The sequence below is a fragment of the Sceloporus occidentalis genome, unplaced genomic scaffold (assembly GCF_023333645.1).
Source record: "Sceloporus occidentalis isolate IW3139 unplaced genomic scaffold, rSceOcc1.0.p SCAF_80, whole genome shotgun sequence".
Taxonomy (NCBI): domain Eukaryota; kingdom Metazoa; phylum Chordata; class Lepidosauria; order Squamata; family Phrynosomatidae; genus Sceloporus; species Sceloporus occidentalis.
The window spans coordinates 2,294,294-2,321,883 of NW_028317060.1; the positions used below are offsets into that span (position 1 = coordinate 2,294,294).

At 38.6% G+C, this 27,590-nt stretch overlaps 1 protein-coding gene across 1 annotated transcript in view; it reads left to right on the forward strand.

Annotated features, from left to right (window-relative positions):
* The first annotated feature begins 971 nt into the window (after window positions 1-971).
* Window positions 972-27,590, forward strand: part of LOC149285338 (FRAS1-related extracellular matrix protein 1-like) — a 69,209-nt gene continuing 42,590 nt past the window's right edge. Inside the window, exons 1-20 of the mRNA XM_089495500.1 lie at window positions 972-1,211; window positions 3,309-3,403; window positions 5,315-5,616; window positions 6,380-6,579; window positions 7,777-8,100; window positions 10,372-10,480; window positions 10,976-11,107; window positions 12,306-12,650; window positions 12,953-13,095; window positions 13,478-13,655; window positions 14,347-14,456; window positions 14,999-15,166; window positions 15,838-16,046; window positions 17,090-17,183; window positions 20,746-20,998; window positions 21,422-21,619; window positions 21,845-22,030; window positions 22,493-22,689; window positions 23,323-23,551; window positions 23,719-23,863. Coding sequence (XP_089351626.1) covers window positions 972-1,211; window positions 3,309-3,403; window positions 5,315-5,616; window positions 6,380-6,579; window positions 7,777-8,100; window positions 10,372-10,480; window positions 10,976-11,107; window positions 12,306-12,650; window positions 12,953-13,095; window positions 13,478-13,655; window positions 14,347-14,456; window positions 14,999-15,166; window positions 15,838-16,046; window positions 17,090-17,183; window positions 20,746-20,998; window positions 21,422-21,619; window positions 21,845-22,030; window positions 22,493-22,689; window positions 23,323-23,551; window positions 23,719-23,863 — 3,857 coding nt within the window. The remainder of the gene's footprint in view (window positions 1,212-3,308; window positions 3,404-5,314; window positions 5,617-6,379; window positions 6,580-7,776; window positions 8,101-10,371; window positions 10,481-10,975; window positions 11,108-12,305; window positions 12,651-12,952; window positions 13,096-13,477; window positions 13,656-14,346; window positions 14,457-14,998; window positions 15,167-15,837; window positions 16,047-17,089; window positions 17,184-20,745; window positions 20,999-21,421; window positions 21,620-21,844; window positions 22,031-22,492; window positions 22,690-23,322; window positions 23,552-23,718; window positions 23,864-27,590) is intronic.

A 27,590-nucleotide genomic window follows, 5' to 3' on the forward strand; every position in this document is an offset into this window, starting at 1 on the left:
GAATGGACACGAATATTCGCCCAAAACGAACACGAAGAGTTGGTTGGCACCCAAGTCTACTTTCCACCATTTCCAAAGAAGGACAATATTTTCTTTACCAGTCTTGTTGGAATTTGGGGCTTTAGTGATGCATTTTATGCAACTTTTTGGCATTAATACATATTTGGACAATTTAACCTAGAAACCTATGTTTTTCTGTTGATATAAACAATTATTGTGACTTTAGGCACATCAGCGGAAAAACAACAGATGGATTTAGGTCAAAATGAGGGACTGTATTTCTGGAAAATAGACATTTTATAGATATATAATACCAAAAGTTGTTAGTATAATCTATAGATGCATCATACCCTTACTATCCCAACATATTTCTTAATATTATTTGGCTTTTTTAATTTAAATCCAATTTCCGCTTAGATTGCTAGAGCAATGTTATTTCCTTCTGCACACAGAGGGTTAAAGATATTTAGCTTATGTTAACTTTCTAGGTGGATTTTTAATTTATTTGATCTGGAGTAAAAATACATCGAGAATGTAGTTACAAATACCAGCCGTTGATTTCTTACAGGTGGAAATCATTATGTGGCCCACATCCTCTGTATAGAAGTCAAGTCGCTCAGTTGTTCTAATGTGGTCCCTGTTGAATGTAAGATGAAAGACTCCTATTGACTTGTTAGCCTTTGAAATTTGTTTGCATTCAGCTGACTTCTTTTATCCCCTCATTTTGCAGGATTAGAAAATCCCAAGAAGCACGTTAATATCTGGCGTTGTCAGTATTGTTCAACGACTTTTGATTAAAGTACCAAACTTTGTGAAAGAGCTTGTTGTGTGCGCGTTGGAGACAAAAGAACCGCTCTCACCGTTACTCAACGGAGGACTAAAACCTGTGTTGCATGGATGCATCATATGGAAGGTTAAAAACATTATCTGTTGCCGGATGACCCACTTTTGAAAAGTTTCCAGCAGACAAAATGAGCTTCTTTTTAGGTTGCCGCTTGTATCCTTGTCTTGCGTTGTTACTGCTCATACTGAGGGATGTCAACTCAACCTTCATCAGAAAAAACCAGGGACTGACTGTGATGAAAGGGCAGAGTGCGTTCCTGTCAGAGGAAGACCTGCAGTTTTCCATTCCAAGGGAGAAAGATTCCTGCAAAGTGGAAGTAATTGCCAATGAGCCAATAACACAGAGGGTTGGGATATTATCCCCTCAGGTAGGTAATGTTAATTAAAAATATGATTTAAGGTGTCCGATCCTAAGAGGACATCCATACTTGTACACCCCTTTCATCTTTTTCCTTTGTTCAAACCATTGGCTTCAGTACACCACACAGTATCCTTCAGACTGAGATATGTGTTCAGTTTAAATGTCCTTGCAGATGAAAATTAATTTATATGGATACATGAATAACATGCAGTACAGATCTAAGAACCAAAAAAAGCATGGCTGATACATGCCACCCTAGAATATACAAGCGGCATAGCTCAATATGCACTGAATTAAACTGGATATCGCCCAAGGACAGTCTTTCTTACATTTATGTTCCGTTGCCTCTGTTCTTTACCGCCCACTCTCATGCAAACTGTAACTAGCTTAACAGGTTTTTATTGGTTTTAATCATTACATTTTTTGTCAGTGAATGAGGTGTAAGTAAGAAAGACAGTTTTGCATGAGGTCTGAAAATCCTATACACATAGACACATACAACTAGATATTTTAAATCTCTCAATTTGAATACATGTTGTTTTTCTAGTAACCTAGCCTAACCTTTATGTGACCCCACAACTAATGTAGAATGTTGTGAAATGGTTCAAGGTTGACCTACTACTTTGCTGCCCCACTACTTTGCTGCCCCCTACTGGCAGGAAAGTACACATTTAAAATAATCCTCGCAATCTCAAACATTTTGTTAGTATGAAGTATGTTAATTTAGGCAAAAGCATACATGATTTTAGAATATGTTTGTATGTTTTGCACAGAACTCTGCTGGTTTAACACAGTGCTAAACCCATGGATTAACTAGTTTATTTATTTATGTATTCATTGGCGTCTCTTTGATCTGGTTATCTGACCTATGTATAACTGTAAGAGCTGTTTTTTTCCTCTGCTGCTCATGGGATTGCATACAATAAATTGATATAGTATTCTAGTACTTAGCAATGGATAAAATGGAATTGCCATCACATGAGGAGGTTACACTCTATGACCAAAAGTATATGGACACCTGGCCGTAACACCTATATGAGCTTATTGGACATTTCATTCCAGAACCATGGACATTAATATAGAGTTGGCCCCTTTGCAGCTATAACAGCCTCCACTCTTCTGGGAAGGCTTTCCACAAGACTTTGGAGTGTATCTATGGGAATGTATGCCCATTCAGCCAAAAAGAGCATTTGTGAAGTCAGGCACTGATGTAAGACCGGTAGGCCTTGCTTCCACTTGGTGTTCCAATGCATTCCAAAGGTGTCCAATGTGGTTAAAGTAAGGGCTTCGTGCAAGCCACTTGGTTGAATCATACAATTGACAAAATTACTCTTCACTGGAACTAAGGGGGGTAGTCCCAACCCTGAAAAACAGTCCAAGACCATTTTTCCCCCAGGTTCGTCCATCACACTTCTATATAGTGAAGTGTGATTCATCACTCGAGAGAACACGTTTCCACTGCTCCAGTGTTCAGTAAACCATAGTGCTTTACACCGCTCTAGACAATGCTTGACATTGTGCACAGTGATATTTTGCTTGTGTAGAGCTGATCGGCCAAGGAAACCCATGTCATGGAGATCCTGACAAACAGTGCTTGAGCTGTTGTTGCTTTCAGAGGCAGTTTGAAACTCTATAGTGAGTGATGCTACACAGGCCAAGCAATTATTTTGTGCGGTACAATTTAACACTTTTTGATATTCCCCTTTACTCTGTTTATTAAAATCAAGCAGAACCAATTTGGCTTGTGATCTAGCTAGGAGTCTGCAATTTCAATAAAATAGCTCTTTCTTCCCTTATTTCATAATTTGGCTCTGCATCTGCTAGTGATTAAGGGAAAGTCCCATGGAAAGAAATATTTTTCTCCTTGAGCATATAATACAGTGCTATATAGTGTTTAAATGATGCATTCAATATGGACAAGAACAATACAATAATTTGTGTTATTAGTTAAAACAGAAGGTTTTTGCAAATCATTGTAAAGTTTATATTTTAATACAAATGTATACATAAATGCTGGTAATTGCAAAAGGTCCACTTACTTTTTCTTGCCACTGTGTATTATTTTCTCTGTTACAAAATAATTTAAAAAACGTATTTCCCTCAGGTATTTGACTGTCATTTTCTGCCTAATGAAGTCCAATACACTCACAATGGATGCCCAATTTTAGATGAAGATGAAGTCATGCTAAGACTCTACAGGTTTGTATGAAGAATACATTACATATATATTACCTATTAAATATTGTTTATTTTGCATACCCTACATTGTGTGGCTGTATTCTTTATTGCACTGTTAGTTTATTCCAGCTCTCCAACAACCAAAGGAAGGGTTTTTATAAAGAGCTTTATATACTTCTGTTACCAATGTTAATTTAAAGGTTCAGTGCTGGCTGCTTACTTCACTAAATGCAGAAGTTTCAGATATCAAAATAGTGAAATTACAATCAATCATTAATCTGTAATCTGTAATAATTACATGGCACGGCATTGTAATCTCCGTTAATTGTATAATGTCAAAATTATAGAGATTAGGAGATACAACTGTACAAATTATGATCTCTGTGAAAAGATAAATCAAGCTGTATACAAATATACCAAGAACAATTTTAGTTTCCCATTTTCTCACTATCGATAGCGTAACAGCAAGAAACAGTTGTATAATTAATTTATGCTGGCACAATATAATATCATCAGAGGAAAATGTAATAATGCCAGTTTGGGGCAAAAAGTAGATAAACACCCATCAGTTCAAACACATTATGAAACTTTTGTCCCATGTTGGTTTTACCATTGAGCATCACTATCATATATGTAGTAATGGATCCTTCTGATTGCACTCCCTCCAACAAGCTGAAGACTCGGTATTATACATTTTAGGGAGCCTAACAGGGATTAAAAACCATTAACAAACTAGTGGTTTTTGTAATCCAACATGGTTGGTACATTGAGTAACCCCACAAATGTTTTTGACTGTACATTGATTGTAAAATGTAAGTTAGAGTCCCATTCCCATGACAACATGTGGTTTAATTTTGATGTATATAACCATACGAACAAAGTAGAATAATAATGTGAAGTTAGATGCTTAACCCACTGTACCAGGGTGCAAAAAGAATTCATAAAGAAAAGGATCAGAAATATACACATTGATAATAAGATGTATTGATGAAATTGTGTGACATAGCTTTTCTGTCTTGATTTTAAGGAGAAGCTGATGTGTTTGCCATGATTTCAATATTTATGTATGGGATGCTATAGCCCATATTGAGTGGATCTGCTTCTCATACACAGCTAAAACATTATCTAAAATCTACTTATCTCTGAATGTGTCAGGTTCTCCTTAATATCAACTTTTGATGTCAGTTCACAACATCAGACAAAAAAGCTATGTTGCACATCTTCATCAATATCATCTTAATATCAATGTTTATACTTCTAATCCTTTTTTTATGGAATTCATTGTTTTTATATGTGAAAAGTGATTATTAAACTTGTTGCTTTTATATTCCAACTGCCTAGTAGTTTTAACAGCGATCACTGGACACAATTAGTTTGCACATTTCCCTTTTTGAGCACTAAGGAAGATCTCATTGGGGTTGTTAGCAGCTTTTCTACATTCACCTGGCACATACCTATACATAATTGCATATACTTTATAAGAATTCCAAAAGGTGTTGAGAGAATAAAAAATTACCTATTCCCTTAACTTTTTAGCAACCAAATATCCATAGTAGCTTAATTTCCTAACAAAATATTTCAAATGATCAATGAAAATCGAATTGTCAATTCTTTTTATACATGTTTCTTAAAGAATTAGCAGAATTACACCACTGGATCCACCACCACAAACCACGCGTTGAGAAACATTGCTCTGTGATATTGTAATCACTATAGCAGAAGCTCTCATTTTTCTCACGTCAATTAATTAAATTTGGAGTATTAGCTACAGTTTGCAGTAAAACATTAATCAAAATGTGCAGGAAATGATGAATTTTGGACTAGATTTCTATTGTCTGCAAACAAAAGATCCTAAATTCTCTTCTTTTTTTCAAGTGTTAATGCATGTGAAACAGTTCATGAAAACTGGTGACATTTTTTATGTCCATTTAGGTTTACAGAAAATGAGACATTCACAGAAACATTTGTACTAAGGGTAAAGTTGGTGGAACCCGACTGCAACATCATAAAACTTGGCCCCAAGCAGCTGGAAGTTCGAGAATTTTATGGCCTCTCCAATATAATTGATAAGAACATACTGAGCTTTGATTATAGCAAGAGGGTCAACCTTGAATGTACTGTAAGAGTGTCATCTTCAGAATCCAAACTTCCGACCCACGGTCAACTTGTTACTGGAGATGCAGAGAAAGAACAGCCACGTGGGGATCAACCTGAAAGTTTTTTCCATGGATCCAGTGAGTTCCATTTTTGTTTGCATAAATATGTACTTCTACTACTACTTTTTCATGGGAATCATGTGTAGACTATGTCTGTCACAAGTGTATCAATGTGGCTCTTAAGATGTATCAAATCAGCTGTTACCCAATACAGCGAAGTTGTAGTAGTCTGCCCTATGAAATGAAGTATAGATTTTTTGGTGACAGGAGGGTGTACAGGGTAGCATTTATTTTAACCCCCTCCATACCAGCGGGAACAGGAAAGAAAGCTACCATGCAATGGCATGGGACCTCTGTCAAGTCTGGTCAGTGAATTTGAGAGAATTGTTGGCAGCATCTCCTACAAACTTATTACCCTAGATAACCTGTATTTGTGTGGAATGGAATGGCATGGTTACTCTTTTAGGGTTCTAGATTCATAGTCAAATACTAGGTTTGCTTTCCAGGAAACTTCAGGTACTGAAGCTGGTGGCCACAATGCCTGCGTTAGCAAAATTAAAAAAGAATTGTGTTGGTCATGGGCTGGAATTGGGAAGACCCTGAACAAAAGTGGAATATACTCACAAATAGGTAGAAGACTGGCAAGAATGAAGAAGTGACATAAAGCTACTTTTCTTTGGTCTGCTGCGTAAATCAAAGCAAATAGTGCACCAGGAAAATGTCCATTGTATGTGTAGATAATGGTCAGGTTCTAAGAAGCAGTTCTCTTATCAACTGCTCTAAAAAAGAAAAAAAATCAATATTACACATCTGATTTGACTGAAGCTTTTGCTATTCACAGATCAAAAGCCAAGCCCTCTCTGCAAGCGGGGCAACTGCATACCAGAGCTTAAGAAGGTTGGGATTGTTCTAAAGACTAGCTGTGAGGAATTCCTTTTAATGGGAATCAGATACCAGCACCTGGACCCTCCTTCACCTAACATAGATTATATTAGCATCCAACTGGACCTTACCGACACCCGGAGTAAATCTTTGTATAAGGTGAGTAACTGTTCGGAAGCTTAACATATAAATGTATTTCACTTTAACAAGCTGTAAAGTGTTTTGGAAGATTTCGACTGTACTGTGTAAAAGGTGATATGGACGTTTTATATTTGTTTATCTGGTTAGATAAGTGCCGTTGTATCCTGGCCTAATACACATGTCCAGCTGTCACAATATAGGTTCAGGTTCAAGTGGTTGATTGAAATATACTCTTGTTCACCACTGCAGAGTACAAAGTTATTTCTAGGACCTGCTATAATTATGACAGCTAATGAAAGACCTTTTACATTTCATCCGATATACCTTATGTTTAATCAATGGCTACAGAACTTAATTGTATGGATTATGATGTTCTATCTGAACTACCTAATTCCTGGCAGAAAAGGTCATAGAGCTGGGCTGCACAACTCCAGTGCTTGAGGGGTGCTGGATACAGGTAATTATTTTTAAATAAGTTGAGCTCAGGCATCTCAATTAAAGAATAACATTTTTTTTTCAGGCTTCGATCTTAAGAATTACTGGCCTGTTTGTGGCTTTCAAGCACTGGATTTGTGCAGTCCTATCATAGACATATTTCACAGAATTTATTATTAGTTATTTTATTATTTTAGTCATACAGAACAGGACTGCAAGACTTTCACCTTTCAAAAACTGGAAATCATCTTAAATATGTATGCCTCAAGGCTTACTATGTCAGAGAACTGATATTATTCCATTTTTGGCACATTTGCGGTGCTTCGGAAGGGTTCAGGAGTACTAGAATCTAGAGTCAGAATCTACTTTGTTTTAAACTTTTTTGGTACTTCACAGAAAAAAATTCTACTGAAAGGCTACTCCACTTATTCGTTACCATGCCAGTGAAGAAATACATTCTGATATTACATATAAGCCTCTGACCCTCTGGTCCCAGACAATGGCCCCTTGTACAATAATGATGGTACTGGAAAATATTTAGAAACACTCAACCAACAATTAATGAATGAATAACCATACTAATTGATAGAGTAGCAAGTTTAATGATATGCACTTGCTTGTTTAAAAAGTATATTATTTCATTTGTCTTGGGTAATGTGAACTTCACTGTGAGAAACATAAATTCTGAATTACTATTCCAGTTATACAATCCATTGCTTTTCATCTTAACCAAATGTAATCAAAGTGTCACCTAAACTTTTTAATCCATCTTTTTTGCAGTCGGAATATGCATGGATTCCAGTCCACATTCGAGATGCTGTTCCCAATCAGATCCCCAAAGCCGCCTTTATGTCAATGTTCATATTAGAAGTGGATCAGTTCGTTCTGACTCCAATGACAACAGCAGCTGTGGATGCTGAGGACAGCGAAACCCCCAAGCCTCTGCTGGTTTTTAACATCACAGAACCACCGGCTCAAGGCTTCTTTACACATTTGTCTGATCACACCAAGCGTATCACATCTTTCACATGGAAAGATCTCAATGACATGTTAATAGCGTATCAGCCCCCAAACAGCAGCCACACAGAGCGAAGAAATTTTGAGGTAAGAGAAACCGTGGATCAAGGAAGTTCAACTTTGGCAATGGTTCGGTGACCTGGAATATTTTTATTTTTTTCTACCAGCCATAAAGTAGCCAATTTTTGAGTTCAAGAACCATTCAGAACATTTTAGGAAATAGGTTATTTTTAATAGCCAGCTTTAGATTCTCTTAACAACATCAGCAGATAACTTGATTTTTAGTGAACAGACTAATTGGTGTGCATTATGTACAGTTTGATATTATTATTATTCCCTTTTATATTTATACAGTTTACCCAGCGCTTAATTCAATACATTTATTCAAAGGGGTATGACAAGACGAGAATTGACAGACTAAGACAAACTGATACATTAGGTGGAGAGAGCCCTGCTCTCAAGCTAACAATCTTGAGGGAATGGGGTGAGAGAAAGGGTGAGAGGTAGTGTTGTGGTTGTATCAATGACAAGGAAGTTCTAGCAGCTAAGATGGTGCGGCTTCTCTGAAAAAGTGAGTTTTGAGATGTTTCTTGAATGTTGGGAGGGAGGGTGAATGCTGATGGTTCGGTGAAGGTAGATTCCAGAGCTATGGGGCAGCTCGAGTGAAATCTTGTAGACGGGAAAAGGAAGAGGTGATAAGTGAGGAGGAGAGCCTTAGCCCATGGGAAGAACGTAAGGATGGAGTAGGAGAGTATTATGGAGGGCCTTATATGTTAGTACCAGGATTTTAAATTGAATTCTAAAGGTAATTTGGAGCCAGTGGAGGGTTTCACAGAGTTGGGAAGCAGAAGAGGAGAGGCGTGCAAGGAAGATAAGCCTAGCAGCAGTATTTAGGACAGACTGTAGAGGAGAGAGTCGAGACAGTGGAATGCCAACCAGAAGAGTGTTGCAGTAGTCAAGACGGGAAATGATAAGTGAATGAATCAGAGTTTTTGTGAATTTTTGGGTGAGGAATGGGTGGATACGAGAGATGTTTTTTAGGTGCAAGCGGCAGGATCTGGCGAGGGACTGAATGTGAGGGATGAAGGAAAGGTTAGAGTCAGGAGAGATAGTCGTGTGGTTAATGGTGATAGAGAATTCAGGTAGTGGAGTGGAGATGGAGGGAGGGAAGATAATGAGTTCAGTTGTAGAAAGATTCAGTTGGAGGTAGCGTTGTGACATCCATGAGTTGACTAGTTTGCCAAGAGAGGAAGTATAAAAAGGGAGAACAGCGGAGGGCCAAGGACTGAACCTTGAGGGACACCAACCGAAAGTGGAAGGGGCGATGATGTCTTGGCAGAGAAGTTAACAGAGAAGGAACGGTTAGACAGATATGAGGAGATCCAGGAGAGAGCTGTATCTCGAATGCCTATAGAAGCAAGTGAGTCTAGAAGAAGGTGGTGATCAACAGTATCAAAAGCAGTAGAGAGATCCAGTAGTATTAGAATTGAGAAGTGACCTTTTGCTTTGGCAGAGAGCAAGTCATTGGAGACTTTTGTTACAGCTGTTTCAGTAGAGTGAAGGGGTTTGAAACCAGACTGTAGAGGGTCAAGGAGGGAATTAGAGGAGAGGAAGTTAGTAGGCGATATATAAAGGTCATTTAAAATATTATCCTATGAAGCAAAACCAGAGCATTACAGCTGTTAAATGTTAAGGTTTATTCATTGCAAACCACAAACCTTTTGATTTGACCCAACATGACCCATATCCCATATTTCCATGCTTTATGCCTTTAGGTCTTTTGACTTATTAAAATATTACAAAAATATTACTGACAAGTAATACATCTGAATTTCATAAAAATTCTATTTTCACATGGGAATGAGTCTGTTCTAACTAAAAGAAAACATTTAGAGTCATTTGAGTTTTGGCCAGTGTAATAGCTGTTAAAACACCATGTAACAATTTGGCAGTCCTTTTAGAGCGTCTTGGTTTTAGGTAAATATAATCATGGGTTTGAACACATTCATATGAAAATAATACAAATAGTTCAAAATGACTCTGGGACAATAGAATGTTTTAATTTTATATTTATTTGTTTCCATGCTTGCGTGAAAACTGTTACTCTGTATTATTGAAAATATCTCACTAGTACAATGTTAGTCAAAACATCCATCTTTCTGAAATACAATAAGGGACTATTTGAACAAAACATGATCAGTAGTACATAACCACAAGCAAAATGTGTTTTTTTTCTGAACTGCTAATTTTGGAGAAAACCAAGATGTCCCATTTACCTCCATTACAAATTTGCTCATTGAAAAACTGATTCTGCCAAATTAATGATAAAATATCCCAAATGCATGTCGTCCTTTACAGGTAGAGTTTGAAGTTCATGATTTCTTTTTCGAAAGGAGTTCCCCTATTACACTCCATATATCAATCAGAACTGCTGACACAATTGCCCCTAGGGTATCCTGGAATATGGGTGAGTTTTTTTTATTTTTGTATAAAAACATACCATTGATATGCTCACTTCTTATACAAAAAAAGCTTCAAAACACTGACCACTTTAGTGTCAGTGAATAGTGTTCATCCCTTCAATGGTATGTGTAATGTAAAGTCTTTTTACATTGTCAGATTTAGTGTGTAGTCACATAACTGTGATTCAGGGAGAGGGTGTGTTCTCAATAGGGCTCCAAACTGCTTATGAACATACACACACACACTCTGCCTAACATACACATACTAGGCTGACCTAAATACATAGATTTGCAAAGATCGCATTATTGCACACCAATTTCTCACACAAGGTAATAAAGGAATGAATAAAAGTGATTATTACATTGAAAGGAAGATAGAGAAGGTCAACTTTTTAAAAATAGGTTATTAAACAGCAGAGCTGTTCATAGGTAGCAATTTTTACCTAATATAAGTTACCATATTCTTTTAAAAAAAACATATTATACTATGTTCTATACAGGTCTTGATCTTTTAGAAGGCCAGTCTCGACCAATCATGTGGGAACAACTTCAGATTGTTGACAATGACAACATTGGTGCAGTTCGCTTGGTGATCGTCGATGGTTTGCAGCATGGACGTATAACTCTAAGGGGTAAAATTGTCTGGGTTTTATTAGATTTGTGTAACATTTATTCATTTTGTTCTAGACCACTGGGTCTCTTAACCACCAGTCAATAGAATAACAACTCTCACAACAAACCTTTCCTTCGACCATAATACTGGTAGTTATTTATTTTTCTTAATGTACCCATGCTACCATTTTGCAATGTCTGAACTCTCCTTGGCTCATGGTAATTATCTAGCTGCGTCACTGGCCTCATAAACAGTACAATGCAAATTTGTTCATCACTACTGAACAGACCTAGTTCCCCCTAGTTCTAGTTGCCTGTTGTAGGCTGACAAGATCTGTATCAGACTCAGAATTTACAGATCCCATTGAAGACTCCCAATTGTATAAAACTACCACTGTTCCTGTCGCACACAGGTCATGTACAGTGCAGTGAAGGTGAAGGAAGAGTGTAATAAAAGTCATTTTTCCCAAAACTACACAACTGTATGGTACACATACCTGTAAAGGATAGAATTGCAGTGGTGATGACTGAAGGGTTAGAATCTTACCTGTTTAATTATTTTAACCAACCCAGTAATAAAACGTGCAAATCCACATAGATGACAGATTAAATCTGATCCATTGTAATCCCCTACCTATTAAAAATTCAGTATAAATTGAATTTCCACATGACTGGAACAAACCATTCATCTGAAAAATTAGGAGATTAGGACAAATCTTGTAGTTTGGGTATTATTCTGGCAAGATGGTATTGAATTTGACATACTCAATGGGCATGAACCATTCTGGAAAGCTGTGATATATTATCGTATTTACACATAATGGTATCCACACACGTTATATTATTACATACATACTAGTTAAACTTTTTTTTTATATTTTGGGTAAACTCCCTTTTGAATGCTATGATTCTTTTTGGCCATACATAAAAGTGTGCGACTAGGTTAAGGGATAATGTTTGTTACATCACTGCCCCCATTAACTTTTACAGGAAATTGTCAGATTGTCCAATGTCAGATTGTTCAGTAGACACAGTGGGCAGGTCTCCATTCCGAGAGTAATCCTGACAAAATCTGATCAGTATGCCACATGCTCCCCCTTTTTATTCAGAAATGTGTTATTTTTCTCAACAGTACAAATATATATAATTACACAAATAAGCTACCCATATTAAAATGATTTTCTCCAAAACTAAAATTTTTCTTTGTCATTTTGTCAGGAGGGAAAGGATTCATATTCACCATTAAAGATATACAGGCTGGAGTTGTCTGTTATCATCACGATGACAGTGATACCACTAAGGATTTTGTAGTCTTTAGGATATTTGACGGGCGCCACAGCATCCGCCACAAGTTCCCAATTAACATCCTTCCTAAAGATGATAGCCCTCCATTCCTAATTACCAACATTGTCATTGAGCTGTTTGAAGGCCAAACTGTACTTATCCAAGGTTCAATGCTCCGTGCTTCCGATATGGACTCCAGTGATGATTATATACGATTTAACATTACCAAGCCATCCCTGGCTGGGGAGATAGTGAAAAAACCAGGACAAAACCTCATAGGTATGTATATATATATATATTTTCATTTTGTTTGTAATTGTGTCACTTAAGTCCTCCCTTGGTTGCCTTTACTTAAACCATGAACTTCTTCCCCATGCTTGGTATCTCTGCCATTGAAGCAGCAGATGATGTAATTTATTCTAGAAAAACATCAATGTACAGATATCATACATGTGATTGGCTGGGGCTTGATTTCGGTAGGCGCTCAGCTGTTATTAGGGGAGTACTACTGAGCAGATGTTATAGAAAATAATAGATTCATGGGAAAAAAAAATTCATGTGTCCCTTTCTTCCGCTAAAAGCATATCCTGTTGCAAGCTTCCTACAACGAGACCTATACAACGGCATTATTTATTACCGCCACCTTGGAGGCGAAGTGTTTGAAGATTCCTTTGAGTTTGTTCTCTCCGACAGTCATGATCCTCCAAATCTATCTGGGCCTCAGGTACCTGTGACTCTTTTTAAAAACACTTCAGAATGGATTACACAAATGGCTTAGAATTTTCATGTTTTTCCCGTACATATATATTACAAATTCAGTAACTCTCCAATAAGTAGTAATGTCCCTACATATTTTTTGATAGTTCCCAAAACAGTACAATGATTTATGCAAAGAATGCTTTTGTTAGGGGACAAAATTACAAAACTAAGATATTACAGTGGACCAGGGCAGAGATTTCCCAAACTAACTTGTGGCAAAGGTAGCATCCTATGTGCAGTGTTTAAAGTACGACCCATTCCGCTGCCACGATCTATGTAAAAATGCAATTTTATATTTCCATAATTGAAAGTTCCTTGTCTGGTTTTTTTTTGGTGGGGTGGTGCAGACTGTAATTATACATATCAACCCTGTGGATGACCAACTTCCCAAGGAAGCTCCTGGAACTGTGAGACATCTGATCGTTAAGGAAACTGAGATTGCTTTTATCACAAAGAAACATCTGCATTTCATAGACACAGAGTCCCCAGAAAGAGAATTAATCTATACCGTCACGACACCACCCTGTCACGTATCTTTAAACAGGTACTACTAATTATAGCTTTAACAATGAAAAATGCATGTATTCATACAACTGTGGTTGTATGAAAAATATCTATTTTGTAAATCCAGTGCCTGGAGGATAGAAAATACCAATACTGACCCAAATGGTGAAATTATTTTTTTAGTGAAATTTAGATTTCGGCAGCATATTTTTAATATCTGAAACCTTAAATTTTTGTCATTGTGCCCTTACCCAGTAATATCATTTGTTAATACTATAATTTTTTTTTTTTTTATATCTATTTGTCCAAACTCAAGCTGTTACTGTGTATTATAGCCCTGCAATTGTGTGTGGCTATTTGCATGTTTTTTTATGTATATATTAGTAATTCACGGTAAATGTATTTTCACCTGGTCCGATCTGCAGTCCCAAATTTACATTTAATACATAGTTCTTAATTATCCATAGTGATAATAGTGTAATAATTCGATTTCTCCCCTTTTGCCATTAACACTTTTTGTTGTAATCCAGAAGACCTTAAAAACACGATTAACATTATTAGTATTTTGTGCTTTACATTAGGAACCTGTACTGTATATAACTTCAAGAAAGTTCAAACATATTTTGTATAATTTGCCATATTTTAAGTCTAAAAAATCATTGATGCATAACATCCACCACTAAATTGATTGTTTGTCTTGAATGTTGTGTTGTTTTTATATTTCTATATAGCAACCTAGACTCTGGGAAAATAGTTTTAGCGGAGAATCTTCGTAAAGCAGAGAAGGATCACACAGTAATAATGGCAACAACATTCTCTCAAGTAAGTCATAGCATACAGTGCAGTAAATTGTGACTATTGAAAATGATTATTTACATAGGTAATGGAGAGCTGTCCCTAATCGCTTAATTTCATTGTCCTTCAAAGAGTAGACCTCTTTCTCTGGATTAGTCATTAACCTGGTTAGATGATTAGAAAAATGGACTGACAGTCAAGGTCCAAGCCTGGACCAAGCAGTGAACATTGAGTTCTTGAAATGTTAAAGAAGAATTGCCACAAAGAAGAAAAAATGGCACAGCAGAACATCCTTATAATAGGTGCATCTGGGGCAAAGTGCTTGCTGTAGACATTCCATCATTTTATGTTCCAAACTGGCTTTTTATTAATATAGGATGTTGGGTCTAATAACATCAGCCACTCCTAGAAGCCTTGTGAAATCACCACCCTTTTGATAATAACATAAATAATTACAGGAGAGGATACACTTGCTTAAGTAAGACTTTTCAAGAATTTCAATATGTGTTGTTTTACACTGTTTAATAACATAATTATAGTAATATCATACACATATACTTTATTTGCAGCATGCTGTGAGCCACATGAAGGTTGCGTATATGCCACCAATGGAAGACATAGGCCCGAACCCTCAACATATCCAATTTGTTTTGTCAGTCAGAAACCAGCATGGGGGTACCTTACACGGCATCTGTTTTAATATCACTATACTTCCTGAGGATAATAGTCCTCCACAGGTGAGAGTACATTTGAGCATGTGTTTAGTGTAAGTAATTACAATTCTTTGACTAACATTATGCTGCTAGGGGCAGCTTTACAAATGCCCAAAAGCCATGTGGTGAACAAGTTCCTGGAAGAACAACACAAATCCAGGACTTTCTTCAACTGACTTTGTTCAGCCTTATAAAGGACGCAAGCAGTGGGGACTAATAATCAAAATAATCAAAATAATAAAAGACTCAGAGGGTAACCTAGTTGATACATATATAAAATCAATTATTGATAAATGTATATGTGAAAAAGGAGAAAGCCTTGAACACATAACACACTGTACAAGCCAACAGTGATATGCTCTTTTAATGTGCTGTGGGGCAATATTATATTGCAGATATCTGTACAAACTTCTTTTTTTTCTAAACTGGGAAAAAAACTTGCCGCCAAACTAGATATAGCAAAGATTCCTAAAAGTCAGCAGGAATTGAAGAACTGTGACACTTGGTTAATAGTGAACCCATACTCTGACCTGAACAGGGTTTTTCACTATGTACTTTGATAGATTCTATGTATTTTATTCCATGTAGTTTATTTTAAAGTACACATTATCACATCACCTTTTTTCTTTAATATACTGTATCAACAAATAGCCATGAATGGTGAGAGGTATTAACCACATACTTTTTCTCGATAGGTATTTACCAATGACTTGATTGTTGAAGAAGGCAGTAGTAGTCCAATTACATCAGACAGTATCCAAATCAGTGATAAAGACACACAACAGGATAAACTCCACGTCGTTCTGCACAAGGCTCCTTTGCATGGTGTTGTGAAGCTGGATGGATCTTCCATGGATGCAGAAGATCAATTTACCTGTCAGGACCTCAGCACATTAAAAGTTAGGTTAGGATTTTACTTTGTTCTGAATGCATGGATAATGCTAGTTTCTTGATTTTTTAAATGCATTCTACTGATCTAGGAAATTAATGCTTTCCTAGGCTTCACAGGTTAGGGTTACCTGGTACACGCCCTAATCTGGTGAGTGGCTGCATGAGCACTGTGAGCTTTGTATCCAGGGCTAGCCTTGTAATGGTCAGGGCTAGCATGGCTAAATGTCGCTACCCCTGCCCAGAGAAAGAGAGATATGGCCCAGAGACTTCGAGTCAAACCTAGAGAGTTCGCATTCATGCACATGCAGTATGTAAATACATATTTATAATCATATGATTTGCATTGCTGTACTTGAGTAAAGATGATATTACCTTCCAATACATTAGGGTGAGTAATATCTTTTTTGTAATTCATGCTTCCTGCACTGTTTTGCTTTTTGCAAATTAAAAAAAACAATGATATACATTACTTAGCAAGGCTAAGAACTTTTTAAATTTTTCATTGATTTTATTATGCATTATATAGGTACAACCAAGCTATTTTTGCAGCAGAAACCCAATAGGAATAGCTGTTCATTATTTATTGAAAAGTTAGTGGGTTGAAAGGTAAACTATTCTACATATGCACCCCATGATAATTTCAAGACCAGTCAAGCTAACCAACAAAGGGAGTTAGAGTGGCTTATTTCACATATCTCCATATCATTTCCATGCCAGTTTGTGTTTTAGGTTAGTCTGTATTTCCAATTATGACTCTACTGCTCACAGAACACATACAGTATTATCACTTAATCTGCAGAACTAATAAGCAACAAATGATCTTGTACTACCACTGGTGTTACAATGAAGCAGCAGAGTTGGGCTCTGATCAGAAGAAACACATGGAAAGACACATTTTTATGGATTGATCTAATGCACACTTTGTTATCATTACTAGACCTTAACTTTATTGTGTGTTATATTCCAGCAAGACCACATTCATCATTCAGTAATATACTGTAATTTAGTAATTATGTACTATAAATGCACTGTTTATGTTTATTCTTTTCCCAACAGGTACCAGCATGATGGCTCAGAGACTCTCCTGGATCAGATTATATTTATAGCTACAGATGGTGTCAGTTCTACTCAGTTTATCCTAAATGTCCAGGTCAGAGTAATTGAATGCTGTTTTCTAAGCTATATAGAGTTTTTTTTTTTCAACTACGAAATGATCTATAAATACAACAAGGGCTGACTAAAAGCCAAGCTATGAAGCTTTAGATTACAAAATGCATGAGTGATCCTTTTCCCTAATGGTGGGGCACATTTCTGAGCAAAGTAGACCACAACCATTACTGTTGTTTTAGCTATTGTTAAACAACAAACTGTTCTTTTAGCTGTTGCTGCTGATGTATGTAAGCTGGTGGCTTGCATCATTCTAGACACATCGAGCAGTAGGTTCACATCTGCAACTAGTAGGAAAAAACATTAAGAATGCAGGGAATGTAACCATGTGTAGACAAACCTTCATAGCATGTCCTGTGACAAAGAATGTAATATATAATTTAATTTGTATTAACTCTATATATTTATTAAATAAAGGTGTGTCCATGGGCGTCTGGAGGAATGAGGTGAGGGGGCAAGGAGAGTCACTTAGGCAAGGAGAAACAGTAGGCTCTTCATAGTAGGTTAACTTAACTAGGCATAGAGAACCTGGTAGTCAGGGGAGTATAGCAAAAAAGCTTTTATATAATTTTGTACACCCCCTGCTGTCAGAGTGGTTTGGTCTGCTCTCTTCCTCTCCCTCTAGCTGGTCTCCTCCACTTCACTCTAGCAGCTGCTCCTTCACAGAACGACCCATTTACTTTATGGAAGCTGTTCTGACTCAGCTCCATTAGATGCACTGCACACCTATAAGACATGAAGCAGCAGGATATGATGTCATATGCAGGTGCTCTGTGTTATAAAGGCATTGCGTGCTTTTTAATGCATGGAAGATGCCAACTGTCGAGGGGGCTGTGAAAGTGAATGAGAATGTGAGACAGCATGAGTGAAAGTATGTGAGTTTTGGTGTACCACCGTCAAAGTCTGGCTCAGTATAAAGTGATAGGAGTACCACTGTCTGTGTCTAGATCACTGTATAATAATAATAATTATTATTGATTGTTTTATATTGCACCATCAAATTCCGTAGCACTGTACAATGGGTAGACAGGACATACAAGTAGTATGTAACATAAGAATTTGACTTACAGAAACAGGTTAGGAGGGGCCTACTCACAATTTAGAGGGAGATGTAGGATGTATTACACAATAGGTAAAAGGTAAAAGTGCCAATCTTAGGGATGGACCAGCTACACTAGTGTAAGTATTGCAGGAGAGGGCGAGCTAACAGAATATGGGAGGGCGTTAGTGTGCAATGTTGTAAGCATCCTCAAAGAAGTGTGTCTTGAGGGATTTTTTGAAGGAGCGAAGGCAGGGGGAAAGACCGATAGTAAGATTGTTAGTTCCTGCAGGAACAGGGCCCTTCATTCTTGAATCTGTATGTCAATTGCTGTATTGTACTTGTCGTTATCTGTAACACTTTTATCTTTGTACAGCGCTGCGGAATCTGTCGGCGCTTTATAAATAAAGTATAATAATAATAATAGGCAGGGGGAGGGCAATCCAGAGGATAGGGGCAGCCCTTGAGAAATCTTGTACGTGTGCATGAGAGCTAGGAATCGGAGGCGAGGATAGAAGGAGATCATTGGATGAGCGGAGAGACCGGATAGAAGTGTATTTAGAGGTGAGTGAGGAGATGTAGATAGGGGAACTGCTATGAAGGGCTTTGAAAGTAAGAGTCAGGATCTTGAAATGAATCCTTAAGTGTACAGGCAGCCAGTGAAGACTGAGGGGAGAGGAAGATAAGTCTGGCAGCAGCATTCATGGTGGATTATAGGTGGATGAGACGGTTAAGAGGAAGATCCCCAAAGACAGAGTTACAATAATCAAGGCAGGAGATGATAAGGGCATGGACAAGAGCCTTAGTGTCACCCTGTGTTAGGAAGGGACGGATGCGGGCAATGTTTTTAAGATGGAGAGTGAATGTGGGGGATGAACGAAGCGTCGGAGTCAAAGGTGACACCAAGTCAGCTAGCAAGAGGGGACGGGGAGATGATAGCACCATTAACATTGAGGGAAACTGATGAGGGAATCTTAGCGTTGGAGGGAGGGAAGATGAGAAGTTCGGTTTTGGAGAGATTGAGTTTCAGGAAACGAGTAGACATCCAGGTAGAGACAGAGGCGAGACAGTTAGTTACACAATCTAAGGAGAGATCAGGAGAGGATAGATAGATCTGGGTGTCATCAGCATATAGGTGGTATTGAAAGCCAAAGGATGAGATTAGTTTGCCAAATGAGGAAGTGTAAAATGAGAACAGAAGGGGTCCTAGAACTGAGCCTTGTGGTACCCCGACTGAGAGGGGGAGGGGAGGAGAAGTGTTATTGGAGACAGAGACGCTGAAGGTATGATCAGAGAGGTAGGAAGTGAACTAGGAGAGACCAGAGACCAAGACCATGAAGAGTTTGAAGGAAAAGTGGGTGGTCCACAGTGTCGAAAGCAGCAGAAAGGTCCAGCATGGCGTAGTGGCCCATGGATTTAGCAGTAAGTAGGTCATTAGTAACTTTAGTAAGGGCGGTCTCAGTGGAGTGTCGAGGGTGAAAACCAGATTGAAGAGGGTCAAGTAGGGAGTTGGAATCAAGAAACTTGGTTAATTGGGTATAAACAATCCTTTCTAAAAGCTTGGAGGTGAGGGAAAGTAGAGAGATGGGACCGTAATTGGACAGATCAGTCGGGTCAAGGGAGGGCTTTTTCAATATTGGAGTAATGGTAGCATGCTTGAAGGAGGATGGGACAGATCCAGTAGTGAGGGAGAGGTTGAAGATGTGAGCTAGCGTAGGGACAAGAGTAAAGTAAATGAGTCATGCTGTACCACCATCTGTGCCTCGATCACTATATAATGATATGATGGTGAACACATCTCTGGTATATACCACAATGATGGTAAAGTCAGATTAACAATAATGGGATTAGAGTAGTTTTTCCACCCAGGAAAAGATAATGTAATACGGTTTGTCACATCAAGAAAGGTTCAGTAGAAATGGAAGGGTGTTGCAAAACCCATTATACAAGATATACATGTAGACCTTATCTGTGAGGTACAGTATTCATTGAGGCAAATTTACTAATGGATTCTTGTCTGGATTACTCTAATACTCAACTCATTCTACCTGATCCACAAAGGCAGTCCTGATGAAATATAATCTACAAAATAAAACAACTCTAGACCTACCGCTGAACATAAAGAGAAAGGAGAGCTTCTATGATTAATTCATAAACGCAAATGTCACAGCCATGAGGCCAGTCCTCAGCAGTCATCTGAGACATATATATATTAGCCTTTTAAAAAGGAAACAATTCTGTCTACATATAAACAAACTCACCCACAGATCCAAAATATAAGGCAAATAGCTTCTGAACAATAAACTGACTTTTCAGAAATACAGATGTATGTTTCCATGGCTTTTATATCAAGTGTTATAATTGGACTATATTACCTAATATTCACCTGACCAATAGGGTCTGGATCGGTCATGGACAGAAATGTGTGGGGCATTGAGAAGGAGGGTTATATATGGACCTGGATTATGATTATTCTGCTTCTTGATTTTATTCATTTTATATGCAGGTTTCCCCAGTCAATGATGAACCACCAGTTATCAAGGCAAACCTCCTGCCTGCCATATTTTGTTCAGAAGGAGACAAAGTGATCATTTCGGCTGAATATATCTATGCTACAGATGCAGATAGTGATGACTTGAAGCTGGTATTTATGATTGCTCGTCAGCCCCATTATGGCATTGTTCAAAAAGATGGAATTGTTGTAGACCGTTTCTCGCAGAGTGATGTCCTTGCAGGAACAGTGATCTACAAACATACCAGTATGTAAACAACATAGGACTGTAATTGTTCATTAGAATAATGTGTTTTCTTTTCTCTTTTTTTAAATAAGTTATTGTTATTTTATATGTGCATTATATTTTGGCTAGTTTTTGCAGCAGATAGTTTATAAAACCCATTCTTTTTTCACATATCATAGAGGACTGGTGATCCATGATAAGGTCCACCTACTATAATAACTATAGTAACAGTATGGAAACTTGGCAATGTTTTGTTCTTTTTGTATTTTCTATTGGTTGCACAAAGATTTTGTCACAGCCAATGAGAAGCTCATCCAAAATAAGGAGTTGCATTGGGGTGGTAGCAGTGTAATGTAGAATGCAATGACCAACATTTATTTTTTTGTGGGGATTTTTTTTTCATATGTCAGGTTTACAGCAGTTTAAAATTTGTTATCCTTTTAGGTGGTGAAGTTGGACTGAGCCCCTGCTTTGACATTATAACCCTTATTATCTCCGATGCTGAGGCTGATACAGAGGTGAAACCCTGCTGTTATAATGGGCCTCATCTTCCCCTGTTACCAAATCATGACTCCTTTCCTGTTTATGATCTAAATATCACTGTTTTTCCAGTGGATGACCAGCCACCATCTATTTTAATAGGTAAGTGAAGACTTTTCCTTAGTTTTTACAGTGAGCTGTATCTTAATTGCCAAATGAAAAAATGTATTAAAGAAAGTGCAGATAATAGAGTATGGTCTTACGTCAATCAACGGCAAGTGTGTTGTCAAAGCATTATGTTAGAAAATGGAGTATACAATATATGAAAGATGAAAACATTTTGTAGAAAATTACACAATAACACATTAAAAACGTTTTTTTGTGCAGGTGAAATATTTGTAGTGGATGAGGGAGGATCAGCTGCCATCACACCGAATCACCTTAACGCAACAGACCCCGACACCAGCATTGATACCTTACAGTTCATATTGGCTTCTCCTCCCAGATACGGTTACATTGAAAACATTCTCCCTACTCCAGGATTTGAGAAAAACAATATGGGCATAAGCATCGGTAAGCATATAAAAAAGTACATAAGTAGTCATTACTATAAACCTTGTTTTGGGCACATAACCCAAAAAATGTTGGCATGCTTCCAGGTTTCACACTAATATATATACCTGTTAGATTGATCTAAAATAAATTCCTTCCATTAAACATACGTGGAATACCATGAGCAGCTACAATATCTTGAAAAAAATGCTGCCATCTTCCTTGTGGCTAGATTGGTGAAATAATAAGCTATACCCAGATGTTATAAAATATAAAAACTTGCCATATTTCCCTGTGGTAGACCAGGCATATGGACATTAGGTGGCCTGTCTGGAGTAAACATGAATATCATTTTCTACTGATTTTCTGTTTATAAGTTGCCAAAGGTTTCCAGTTTTTTTTGTATGTGTATCATGTTTATATTAAGTGTTTTTTTTGTAAATGTTTTTTTTTTTACACTAAAAAGTCATTTTCTTTTTCTAGACTCATTTCTTCTAAAGGACATAATGTCATTAAAGATTAACTATGTGCAGTCTAGACATGAAAGGATTGAACCAACCACTGACCAGTTTACGCTGTATGTCACTGATGGAAAACATCGATCCGTAGAGAAACCATTTTATGTCATAATCAAGCCAACAAATGATGAAGTGCCAGAATTTATGGCCAGAAACATTACAGTAAGGGATTTAGATTTTCTTTTTCAAAATTTAAGATAAGTAATACATTTGAATTCATATGAAACCAAAAAACAAATAAGGTACTGACATACTTGGGGTTCATTTCCTATGGAAAAGAGCATTTTGTCACTGACAAGTAAAAAGCTAAAATCTTTGAAGATACATATGTATGGGAAAGTAATTTCATTTTAACTACAATCATGTTATGTTTTTACGTTGCCTTTAGAATTTCACTAAAATTGTCAACATATTGACTACTTAAATGTTGGTAATGCCCTGTGGAACTCACAAGATTGGAATAATGTATAGTATAACTTTTTTTCTGTCAACTGCTCAGCCAGAGCGGGACTAGGTTTCCCCTGGGTTTTTCCAGAGATATCAGAATCCAGGTCAGGCTTTCATGCTGTTTTATGACATCATGCACTGAAATACATGCTAAGCAGCAAACCCTGAATTTAGTCTAGACTTTTCTGTTGTCAAGCATTGGAACACATACCCTACGCATTTTAAACCTTTTTTGAAACACTGCTATATATATACGAATGTATGATTGTCACCTAAATATCTATCTTTGTTCTTTGTTTTTATCTCTTCTATATCATTCCATGTGATCTGTGTTTTATTTTTACTTAGGTTGTAGAAGGCCAGACGAGACAGCTTAATCCCTCTGTGATAAATGTGTCTGACATGGACATGCCACAGAATCATTTAGTATTTACTATTACAGAGCATCCCCATCATGGATTAATCATGGAAGAAGTAAATGCCAAAGACCACATGAACGTCAGTGAGATAATTAATAGTCATCAAAATCACCACCTGCCTACAATACAAGATTTTTCAATGGATCTTCTAAAAAATGGTAGGGGTGTTAATAGACAGCAAACTAAAACAAAAGCTTGGTCCAATTAGAATAAAAACATATTCAGAAAATTCTGAAATGATCATAGATTATCCAGGGGTCTGGATAAGTGCACCTTATATTTTTATTTTTAATTTCCCATCTCTTCTCTTGGCCCACAAACTAAGGTATGAAGTTGATATATATGCATGACGACTCTGAAAACCTCGCTGATAGGTTTACAATCCAGTTATCTGATGGAAAGCATAAGGTCAGAAGAACCATATTTGTGAACATTATTGCTGTTAATGATGAAAAACCAGTGATGTCCAGGTAAGCCCATACCAACAAAAATGTATCTCTTAGTTAGCAATGTTCATTGTACACATTAGTTCCAACATCGTGTAAATGTGTTAATCCAGAAGCAGATTTTTTATCTGATAATTAAAAATATTAACAAAAGCTGTCACAGACAAATACAAAACCAGTTTTGCGTTGACTTTTGCCTCAAAAAAAATCAACAGTGCTCCAAAGCTATCAACACAATTCATTTCTGGAAAATTAAAATTGTTATTTTTATTGAAACGTTTACTATTGGGTGATTTTATGTCTAGATTGGTGTCAGGAATTTACCGTTCACCCCCGCCGTCCGCGTGTGTCCTCGCCCGGCGTCTCCGGTGTCTTTGTCCGCGGCCCACGCGGTCGCATACCACGCGGCTGCGGACCGCATCCATGGAGGATAGGCCGCATCCCCGACCTCTCCTACGGCGCACGCCGTGTAGGGCGGACGCCAGAAGGAGATTGACAGCGGGGAGGCGTGTCCTGCGTTCCAGTGACGCAGGTGGGCAGGCAGAGAGGCGGGACAAAGAGGTGACGGACAGAGGGGAAGGAGGGCTTATGGGAGGAGTCAGTCTTTAGCGGGCTATTTAAACCTGCAGCCCTGTACATTCATTACTTGATTGTTCTGGTTACCTGCTATATCCCTCTCCCTTATTGCTGGACACTTGTTTATTGGATTCAACGGACTTTGCTGATTCTCTCTACCCCTGACTGCGGATTTCTTAACGGTACTGCTTTTTGCCTATTCCTTTTTGCTTCAGTAAATAAATCATTGCTGTTGCATTATCTACTGGTTTTGTGTCTGCTGCTTCACCTGGTGTCTTTCTGCGCCGTGCTCCAACCCCACAAACCTTACATAACAATCAAGTCATTATGGAGCCTGCAGGAGTCACTGAAGCTATCATGGCACTGACGCAGCAGTTAGCAGCCCTGGCCCACACTATGCAAGGGATGCAAGAAAACCAACAGGCGTTACAAGCACAGGTACAAGCATTGCAAGCGGTTCCTCCAGCCGAATTACCCGTTCCTGCACCAGCTGCACCTCCACCCATCGGAGACGCTATGGCTGCTCAAGCACCCGAACCCCAAGTTCCTCTACCTGACCGTTTCTCTGGGGATCGATCCAAATACAGAGCCTTCATCAATACTTGTGAGCTACTGTTCGTTTTGAAACCCAGAACCTATGCTACGGACTTTGTTAAAGTGAGAACGACCATTTCTCTCCTAACAGGAGCCCCGATGTCCTGGGCTCATCACCTTCTACAGGTTGATCATCCGTCGCTGAACAACTGGAACGAATTCCGCCAATCAATGGATACCTTGTACGAGGATCCACACAGGACCGCAACAGCAGAGACCACCATAAGAGCTCTCAAACAAGGAAGGAGGCCTGTGGAGGAATACATCGCTGAATTCCGAGGAGTGGCGGTTGAAACCCAATGGAATGAACCTGCTCTGGCGAACCAGCTCCGCCTGGGTCTTTCTGAAATCCTTAAAGATGAACTGGCCAGAGTTGGCGTACCAGAGGCTCTTGAAGGTCTAATCCAACTAGTAACCCAGATGGACAGACGATTCAGGGAACGACGCCTAGAATGCTCCAGTACTTCAGGTCATCCTCTCCGCTCTGTTCCTGCTAGCCACTTCACTCCAACATCCACTGCGGAAACAACCGAAGAACCTATGTTAATAGGAATGGCTCATGGTCCACTATCAGCGGCTGAAAAGGAACGAAGGAGGAACGCTAACCTCTGCCTCTACTGTGGGGGTCCAGGTCACACAGCATACACTTGCCCTGCATTAGCCTCCAGAGGTAAGCGTGCTCCACCACCGTCTCCTGCGTTTTTTGGGGGTCTGGCTACTCACTTGTCTATCCCTGTCTTATTACAGTGGGAAGGAAAAACGATACAGCATAACGCCATAATTGATTCCGGAGCAAGCGAAAGCTTCATGGATCTCACACTGGCCCGAGAACTGGACATTCCTACCCAAACCAAGAAACAACCACTAACCATCCGTCTAGTAGATGGAAGCTCTATACAGTCGGGTCCAGTCACCAAGGAAACCATACCCATTTCCCTCACAGTTGGGACTGGACATCAAGAGACACTTTGTTTCAATCTAGCACAATCGCCCATGTTCCCTGTTATTTTGGGTTTACCCTGGCTTCGTTGTCACAACCCCTACATCAATTGGACTACAGGTGCGTTAACCTTTTCTTCTGTTCTTTGTAGACGATATTGCCTTCTCTCCACAAGGCTGCCATCAGTCCACACCGTTTCCCCCATTGAATCCTCACCTTCTACCGACACCCCTGGCATACCTGTTCCATACCAGCACTTCACTAAGGTCTTCAATAAGAAGGAGGCTGAACAATTACCACCCCACAGATCATATGATTGCCCAATTGATTTGTTGCCAGGTGCCGCTATTCCATTTGGTAGGATATTTCCTCTATCAGAACCTGAGCTTAAAGTGCTAAAGGACTATATAGAAGAACACCTACGTAAAGGATTTATAAAACATTCTACGTCACCTGCTGGGGCTGGTATATTTTTTGTGGGGAAAAAAGATGGTGGTGTCAGACCATGTGTGGACTATCGAGAACTCAATAAAATCACGATTAAAAATAAATACCCGCTTCCTTTGATACCTGAGTTGATGGATAGGCTTCGTGGGGCACAGATTTACAGTAAAATTGATTTATTGGGTGCTTATAATTTGATTCGGATGAGAAAGGGGGATGAATGGAAGACAGCTTTCCGTACGCGTTATGGCCATTTTGAATGCAGGGTCATGCCATTCGGGCTCTGTAACGCCCCAGCCACATTCCAACACTTTCTTCATGATATCTTCCGAGATCTACTGGACACCTGTGTTATCATTTATCTAGATGATATTCTTGTTTATTCATCCTCACTACTGGAACATCGGAAACATGTGACCCAGGTGCTTACACGTCTACAGGAGAACCATCTATACGCTAAATTGGAGAAATGCACTTTTGAAACAACAAAAATAGAATATCTTGGTTTCATCATCACTCCTGGTCATATCGAAATGGATCCAAAAAAGGTAGAAACCATATTGCAATGGCCCATACCAACATCAGTAAAGGCAGTACAAAGATTCCTAGGCTTCCCCAACTTCTACAGACGTTTTATTAACAGTTTCTCCCGGATTGTACAACCCATCACTCAGTTGACCAAAAAACAGACACAGTTTCAATGGACCCCACAACACGCGTTTGAGGTTTTGAAGCAAAGATTCACCACTGCACCCATTCTCGTCCTCCCTGACCCCGAAAAAGCCTATTTTCTGGAAGTAGACGCCTCAGAGACTGCAGTGGGTGCTGTCACAAAGGCACGGGGATAAGGATACCCTGCATCCCGTATCCTTCTATTCCAAACGGCTCAGTCCTGCTGAAAGTAATTACAGTGTTGGTGATCGTGAACTACTTGCCATCAAGATGGCTTTAGAGGAATGGCGTCACTTGTTGGAGGGAGCCCAACACCCTGTAACGGTGTTCACAGATCATCGTAATCTGGAATATCTCCGAACAGCACGACGATTGTGTCCCAGACAGGCTCGTTGGGCCCTTTTCTTCACTCGCTTCCAATTACACATTACATACAGACCAGGCAACCGCAATGGTAAGGCAGATGCTTTATCCCGGCTCTACGAAGACCAAGAAAAAAGCCCAGAGACAAGAGACACTATCCTT